At 37.8% G+C, this 8,970-nt stretch overlaps 1 protein-coding gene across 1 annotated transcript; it reads left to right on the top strand.

Moving 5' to 3' along the window:
- The first annotated feature begins 1,332 nt into the window (after positions 1 to 1,332).
- LOC131841453 (collagen alpha-1(I) chain-like) lies at positions 1,333 to 8,343 on the top strand. Its single transcript, XM_059189774.1, has 8 exons — positions 1,333 to 1,375; positions 1,788 to 1,956; positions 2,559 to 2,784; positions 2,943 to 3,094; positions 3,645 to 3,747; positions 6,081 to 6,286; positions 7,037 to 7,111; positions 7,679 to 8,343. Exons 1-8 carry the CDS (start codon positions 1,333 to 1,335, stop codon positions 7,908 to 7,910), a joined length of 1,206 nt encoding a protein of 401 aa, XP_059045757.1. The 3' UTR covers positions 7,911 to 8,343.
- Positions 8,344 to 8,970: the final 627 nt, after the last annotated feature.

The following is an 8,970-nucleotide window of genomic DNA, read 5'->3' as shown; positions in this document are numbered from 1 at the left end:
TTTGTCACCATGATAAAATTGGTGATTTTATAGGTATGTAATATTGGTGTTTAAATCGAGTGAGCTTTAACTCCTGTTTCGCACAATCTTAAAACTCGTGGCATTCTCGAGTACAATGATGATGTTTCTGGTCTATATTTACGCTTAAAACAATCGAACATGTGGGTAAGCTACCATACAACACACATACGCTGCTGTATTGGATCAAGTTGCCTCTTGAATTTATCGACAAAAGGTCTTTCGTAGTGCAGAAACTGGATAAACATGAGTATAGTGAAGCTTTGTTTCACGAAAGACATGTGCGACCTACAAATATTCATACAGAGGTACTGGGTCTGCAAAATTTGGCTGAAAAAAATTGTGATCTAACAAACAAGCAGCAGCAGACACAAAATATTGTGGATCTACAACTTCAATAAATAAAGCTAATAACCATAGATTTTTCTTTAAAAATTGCGACGAACGTTTTGCTTTTGGGTCACTAGATTGTTGGACGGAGGCAATAGGCAGACGGTCATCCAGCCTCGTAATCTCACCGATTCACCCCCGCGTATCACACGCAGCTGAATAGAGAATGCTCTATGGGCAGCTCTTTTTATTACTCATAGTGGTACGTACCTATGGTAGTTATAATCTCTGCCATATAGTTAAGTAAGTTAAAACATATGGTCAATAAATTGTTACTGTGATAACGTACAAGTGATAAAATAAATGATATAGTGATGAGCTCATGTAGATACCTGCTAACTTCTTTTCATCAGGTTTTATATCAGTTTGTTAACCAAGATGTTGAAAAACAATCGAAATATCTACTAATATTATAATACTAAGGAGTTTGTATGGATTGAAGTGGATGAGAGGTTCTCAATTAAATTATTTTTGTTTTGTATGTTATGCTGTTTTGTCATTCATATGTGAAAAATGATTGTGTTTTTGTAATCGATTACATTTTGATTACATGATATTTTTTTAATGAATGAAGGCATTTTATTGATAATAAATGACCACACAACTTCTAATATAGCTTGAGTTGAAATAGAATTGATAGTATTGGGATCAATATGGACTAATGTTAAATTATGGGGTCTAAATTACAAGCTGTGTGTTGGTTTTTTGTATAAAAGAGGAAATGTATTATCACTAGTATTCTCATATATTTTGGGAATAACCATTGAGGGCATTGGATTCCATATTTTTAATAGTTACTGATGATTAGGAAAATTTGTCAAATGGCTGTAATGTCAAGTGGCTGCCTACTAATGCCGCTCTTTAAAGAGAAGAGATTATGGTCTGTCTGTTTGTAAAAGTACAAGGAGAGGGATAAGCCCAATGATGGTCACTGAGATACGTTGTGTCATTAAAAAAATATGTATAGGTGAATTGATATCTACAACAATATGTAGTTTAAACGTCACATACGTGGGGTGTAGAGGCTAAGAATATATCCTCGTTATCTATACATCACGTCATGCGTCTTTCTAATGCTAAACCGTTATTGTTTGAAGTGATGATAAACGGTTACCGTAGCCTAAGGACGCCTGAAACACCGGGGGTGTGACGTGCGCGTTGCCGACCTTTAAAAAACTTTAATATACCCTTCTTGAAAAATACTAGGCCGTAGTCTCCCTAGAGAACTTCGGCAGGTATATCCACTTTTATGGTATCAGCTTTATATATTACATTCGTATACGTCGTGAACGTTGTGTATTTCGGAGTAACGATTGATGGTACGAGTAAGTATAAAGAGTGGTAAAGAGGAAACGTTATAATGTAATTTGTGTGTGCAGAGGATCGGTGGGGAGGCGGCGGCGGCAGTCGGTGGGGCCCGGCCCCGCGCGGGGGCGGCGGCGGCGGCGGCGGCGGCGGCGGGCGCTGGGGGCGCGACCGCGGCGGGCCCGGCGCGGGGGGGCCGCCCGGCCGGTTCGACCGCTGGGGGCCGCCGCTGCCCGGCAGGGGGTGCGTATACTACACTACCTGCTATTATTATTTTTAATGCCCATTTTGAAACATGCTTCTGATTGATTGATCGATCGCTCCTTTTTATACTAAGGTCGCCCGGAAAAAATTCCTTTTCTGCGATAAGGCCGCCCATTGTTGCCTCCTTTTCTTGCTAATTGTTGTATGTTTATACGTAATAGTGTATGTAATGTTTGTTTTTTTTTTCTCTGAGGAGAACGATAAAGAATGTTCATTTCATTTTCGTAAGTGTGTTTAATATGTTTAATTATATATAATAAATGTTGAAGTGATCGCTGTCTGTACATGAAAGAATTATGAGAAATGTTGTTATAGACGAACTCGATTACGATAATGAAAGCCGACTATTATAATTTTTATTATGTGCGTTTGTGCGCGTTAATTTTAGAAGCGGCTCGACCGGTTTGGGCGGTTTTTACTAGTTTACTGTGATCGGCTTCCTTACAATTCTGTTGCTATTTAATTCAAATTTAACAGTTTTAAACCTAAAACTATTTTTATGCCAAATATCATAGGTAAGAGAAAAGGTCGCGGACTCGCTAATCATTCTTTAAGTTCGACATGTATGTTCTGTGTGGTAGCGGGAACGACTTCGGTCGCGATCGTGACGGATTCCGCGGCGGGCGCGGCGGCGGACCCGGCGGCGGACCGCGCGGCGACCGCGGGCCCGGCGGCCGCGGCCCGCCGCCCGGCGCGCTCGGCGGCGGCGGCGGCGGCGGCGCGCCCGGGGACAGGTTCGGCCGCGACCGGCCCGCGCGGGGCCCGCACCACCAGGACAAGCGCCCGCCGCCCGCGCCCTCGCAAGGTGCACACCTCTTATTTATTGCGCATATATTTTATCCTTCTATAGAGGGGTCTCGTTGTCATTACAGTGATGACTGTGGTAGAAATGACTCGTCTAATTTGTGAATTTTATTATAAATCAGATTGTGCAATAGAGTAGTACAGTTTTTTTTAATTGACAGGAGGCGGAGGTGCGGGCTCGTGGCAGCGCGGCGGAGGACCGGGCCCGGGCGCGGGCGGGCCGGGCGCCGGCGGAGGCCCGCAGTCCGCCAACCGCGGCGCCCTGCAGCCGCGCGCCGCGCAGCCGCCCGCCAGGAACGCGCCCCCCAACAAGGTCACTGAGTGTGTGTCCCCACACACACACACACACACACACTCTCCATCCACCAACCACTCACACGCACACGAACCCCCTCATTCACCAACGTCACACACAACCCCCACATCCAGGGGGTAAGGGATTATTAAAAATGTGGACTAATAACCCCATTGCTAGCACGCAGTTCTCCCTGGAAACGATTGTAGTAAATTTCAACAATTTCATTTCAAACTCATGCTCATCTTATCGTGCTCCACTAATGCCTTGCTAATGTAAACCATTAGCGCAGCATACCATTATTATCCATAAGAAAAAAAAAATGCACACCCAAAAACCAAAAACCCCACATGCACCAACGTCACACACAAAATCAAAAGCATACCATTATTTATTTTTCTCTTACTGTTATTTCACTTAAAATTATCATTCTTCATCATCTACGTAGATATAATCTATTGCATCTACCTACGTCATAGTTAGTACTAGTAATTTGTTGTGGTAATATTGTTTCTTGAAACTCGTTTTCTGTTATACTAATATTTGAATGTCTTTAATTTATCAACAGGATTCTCAAAATCAAAACCAGAACCAGAACCAACAAAATCAACAGGGATGGAACCAATGGGCCGGCGGATGGGGCGGCTGGGGTAATTGGAATCAAAACCAAGGTAAATTAGTCATGTACCTATTATTAACATTGTTTTCTTCGTCAGATACATTCCCAATTTAATCACAGTGCACTTGTTATTATAATAGCACCATTTACGTTACCGGTCTTCACCCTGTCGAGTTTTTTTTACTGGGATAAACGATATGAGGTCACGTTCTCACATGATCTCGTACATTGCCATTCCTGAGGTGTTAAGGGGGTCTTCCTATGTGATGGGTTGAAAAAATCGATTTTTTTTTTTCATAAATTGCTCCCTTAACATGTCTAGAATACGGTAGTAAAGCGATTTTAGAAAATTCGAAGTCGTTTTAAAGATACAGCAGGTAAAAGAAAGAGCGGTTCGGAGCGGTGAGTTGGCAGTTAGAGACCGGGCCTATTGTGTACCGTCGGCTTTATACCTGGCCTCCCTTTTATTAATATATTTGTTTATACAAGTTTAGACACGTTTCTACAGACTTAAACAGAAAAGGAGCAGGTAAACTTACTGATAAAGTTATCCAAGAAATTACAAAATTCTACGGATTAGCAATTCGACGCCATCCAGATTCGCTTGAAGATATGAGAAAGGAAGTTTGGGCAACGTACTATCACAAATGTTCTTCTGATGAAAACCCTCAGCATCAATTTTGTCCAGAAGGCGAAGACAGTTGGTGTAAATGGCGTAAGGCTGAAGCTAATAATGAACTGGACCAATTTCATCACGATAAACCACCTCTAATTCCGCAAGTCCAAGAAGCTATCAAACCGGTTTTCGAAGATTTATCGAAAGACGAATTATTAATTCGTTGTTTAGGAGCAGAGACACAAAACAATAACGAATCTTTGAATTCTTTGATTTGGACTTTCGCTCCTAAACATCTTCATTCTGGTCCCAAAGTTGTTGAAATTGCTAGCTACTTAGCAGTTATTATCTTTAATGAAGGTTTTCAAGGTATTTTAAAAGTTATGTCGATTATGGGATGCCCTGTTGGTCGTGAAGCCCAAGCGTATGTTGAGAAACGGGATGAAAAGCGAATCTTACGCTCTGAGCGGCGCGTAAGTGATGTCGTTAAACAAGCCAGGATTGACTCAAGAGCTGAACAATCTGCTTTAAAAGAGTTTCACGAGGAAGAGGAAGGAATACTCTATGGACCAGGCATCGCCGATTGAGAGTAAGTTGATATTTTAAGTTTTTAACGGACTTGAAACTTTAAACGCGTTTTTCTCAAAACTGTGTTTTTCAAACTTTCCTCCATTGTATCTCAGAAACGGCTGGACCGAATTACTTGAAATTTACAGGGCACACTCAATATATGTAAACGCATGGAATGAACTATTATCAATCGAAAATTTTCAAAACTTCGATTTTTTTATAGCAAAAAACAAAAAAAAAAAAAGCCTAATTTGCAACTTTTATTTCAAATGTCTATCAAAAATCCAATTTTTTTTTATATTCATTTGATTATAGGTCATTCCGTGCTTTTAAGCCTACAAATTAAAACCCCGTTTTTTTTTTTTTTTTTTCAGATAAGCCGATCAGCCGGAATCGTGGAGGAAGTGGGAGCTCTTTTTTTCGAGGCGGGGGTGTTCAGAGCGCTGTAACTCTAGTTTGACTGAATATTTTTAGCTGAAATTTTATATTTATACTGTCCAAATATGTGTTAATAAATGATAAAAAACTTGAAGCTCTAAATATTTACTGGTCGTAGAAAAAAAATCCTAAAATATCCCTAAAAAACAGGCCGTCACATAGGAAGACCCCCTTAAGCTGCCTTTACGGGTTGATCCCTACACTTGGTTGATACTGATATAACATCAACGAGAATGTTGTTATATATGGGGATGATTAAATAAAAGATGTCTTGTTGTATTTATTCATACTGATATTATTACTTTAATATTGCGGTCATACATGATGATGAAATTACATAAACATACTTTATTGTATGGTATTCTGTACACCACCATACACTGGGAATGTACATTCTTTCATTTATAATTTAAGATGTATGCTCTTATCGGTGAAATATCTTCTTGGGGTATTATCACATGGGATACAAAAAAACTATATGCAATGCATGCCTAAAGTAAGACAATTCACATAACGCCATCCTAAATTGAATCTAGTTTCTTCTTTGGGTACGAAACCACTTATAACGTAATATACATAGAAAACAACCAGACCCAATAGAAACAATCATACTCATGAATACAAAGATGGCATAGTGCAAGGAATCGAATTTGCGACCGTCGGTAATAAGACTTGTCTGCTAAATCGCCAAACCACCGGTGCCATTCTGTTTTCGTTATTTTATTTATTTACGTCTTGTAATATATTGTAATTCTCAGCAGGCTGGGGTAATTGGGGCAATTGGGGTAACTGGGGCAATCAGAACGCAGGGAACGCGAACTCCGGACAGGGCGGGCAGGGCGGTAACAATAAGGGACAAGGGCAGCAAGGTCAGCAACAGAACCAGCAGCAGTGGCCCGCTAACTACACCGCGCAGCAGTGGTACCAGTGGCAACAGTGGCAACAGCAGCAGCAAGGCTGGCAAGGGGTAAGACACATGTTTACTTATAGAATAAGGTTGTTACTCCACTGGAATTGACATTGAAGTATATATGGGAAAGAGAAGGTACTTATGTCGTCTCTTTCGCACACTGCTGGCGTCATGCGACGATTAAGCTGCGAGTGGAGAGAATAGTGGTGTTCGAGAGCCGCTAATATAGGAATACAAACAGTACAGATATATGTGATCTTGTATTTAGTTGTTAATTATTAAGAAAAATTTTAGGGGATGATGATTCTATTAGGAATCACTCAAATTGTGGCAAAACTCACACCACATCTACTCTATTCTTTGACTGATTGCAAATTGATGTAGAAAGAATAGTCGCTAAAAATCTTGCATTGCAAGTGTTTTCCAGTGTAAAAGATGAGTTATAGCAGTAAAATAACAGGGTATTGAGGCATTCTTTGTTTATTGCTATGCCAATTACATATATAAATTTTTGTTATAACTATTTATTTATATCTTTATTGTATTTCATAGATCATGTAAAGTTGTTACATAAAATATAATAAAAAGTATCGGTATCTATTGTTGGAGCGTTTAATAAATGTTTATAATTTTGTTTAGCCATTTTTTAAAGTGAAGTAATAAAATAAGAAAAATTAGGCGGGCACTAATTTTTCTTATTTTATTATTTCACTTGAAATTATTATTCTTCAACATCTATTTACATTTAGATATATCTATTGCATGTTGACGCAATGTAGTAACTAATTAGTGTTGGTATTGTTTCAGTACCAACAACAGCAACAACAGGGTGCACAACAAGGGAACGCTGCGGATGCACAGGCTTGGGCCCAATATTATCAGGTAATATAGCAGTACTGCAATTTTTACTCTAAGCCCGTGTAGCGAAACTAATATATTATACACGAAGAAAGGAAAATAGTGTTTATAATATAATTTAAGTAAAACGCTGTATGGAAGAAAAATGTATTTAATTTTTGGTTAGCTTGTTGTGAAGTGATCTCTGACTTTTTACACCCTTTTTGTTTAGTAGTTTTGTGAAAATGTTTATTCTTTTCTATGGGGTTATTACAAGTGACGAGTACAAGTGAATTATTATTATAGAAATATGTGTTATTAGCAAATATTATGTTAACAATTGTGTTTCTTATACATCAATGTCTTTAACCAAGATAAACTAGACAAGAAAGTTATACTTACAAAAAAAATTAAAATTATATAAGTATATATTTTATAAAACGACTAAAATAACGAGTACACATATAACAGGATGTTACCACGATAATTTATAAGTTCTCGAGATTACGATATTTAAACAAACATCCTACTGAAGGGGAAACAATCGACCCCGTTATATGATGTATGCAGTTGTAAACATGTGTTAAAGAAGTTTATAATGACTTGTTTCAGAACTACGGCGGCGCGAATGCCGCGGCAGGTAACACGCAAGGCGGTGGTGGGAATGACAAGAAGTAACACAGACACCGGACCGCCCGACGACGATGTGACGAATGAACGTTACACGAGTAATCGTGCAAATGCTGTTAGGATGAACATTATAGTTATAAGTCATAAGAAACATCTAACAGTTTGTGAAGGGAACCCGGTAACACAGTCTTGTCCAAAATTACCAAGTAGATAAACGAAAATATGGATACCATAATTTGATATTTCTGATAGCAACTGATTTATAAATATAAATATGCACTTCTAGGCAGATCTGAATATTTTAGAAACTAGAACACTTTAAATTATGTGTTGGTAATCTAGTTATGGTATCCTTTTTTTTTTGTAAATTATCATCAGAAACGTCGACGTTTAGATAAAAAGTAATTGCATGTATTTGCCAAAGTTACTTGTCAAAAGTCTTACATATTCTATTTAAAAAGTTATAAGGCGTAAGATTTTTCACTATTGAATCATTATTAAATTTATTATACTTCTATTCGACCAATTATCAAAAATCAATTGTTAGTGATTATCGTTTTAATAGGTTTTTTTTTTATTCAGCACTGTTTTCATTATAAGGTATTATGTAATGTAATAATTTGGTTTTTCACAGCAAATAATACACAGATACACATAAAAGTTTTATAAATAATAAATAAGATTTTTTTTTAATAGCAATATAGATAGACAAGTTAAAATCACTAAATCAAAAACACTACTTTCTCACAAATGTACATTTAGTGGAAAATATTGGCTTGTAAATAGCTTAATCGATAATTTAAAATACAAACTAAATTCCTCATTAATTTTGTAAATTGAGGCAATTGCACACGATTATTGTATTTCATCAGTTTCCGTTGTGCTGTACATACAACTTATGTTGTCTATAGCTTGGTCAAAATTGCTAATACGTGTACATTGTAAAGTTTCTTTTATCAACGTTGAGATATGTGAATGACACGCAATAATTTTCCTAAGTCATAAATTCTTAAAAATTGTTCATTGCCTGCAAATCTACAATCCAGAGTGTGTTTGACATATTATTTGCCAATTAGTCTTCAGTACCTGTCTATTGTTAAATGACAGTTTTGATTGTCTCAATTTTTGTGTACATCGGGTCTCCTTATTAAAAATAAAGATTAAATGTATCATTAATTGTCAAAAGTAGTGTATCAAAAACATTCATGGAAAGAGAAGGCTTTCGTAGTACGTGGTTAGTTTTTCTTTTCTATAAGATTTCTAATAAGTTACAT

Source organism: Achroia grisella, unplaced genomic scaffold (genome assembly GCF_030625045.1).
Source record: "Achroia grisella isolate CSIRO2021 unplaced genomic scaffold, CSIRO_AGI_Agris_v1 utg170, whole genome shotgun sequence".
Taxonomy (NCBI): Eukaryota; Metazoa; Arthropoda; class Insecta; order Lepidoptera; family Pyralidae; genus Achroia; species Achroia grisella.
Note: the sequence above shows the minus strand (reverse complement) of the source record. Positions and strands in the feature narration are given on the sequence as shown.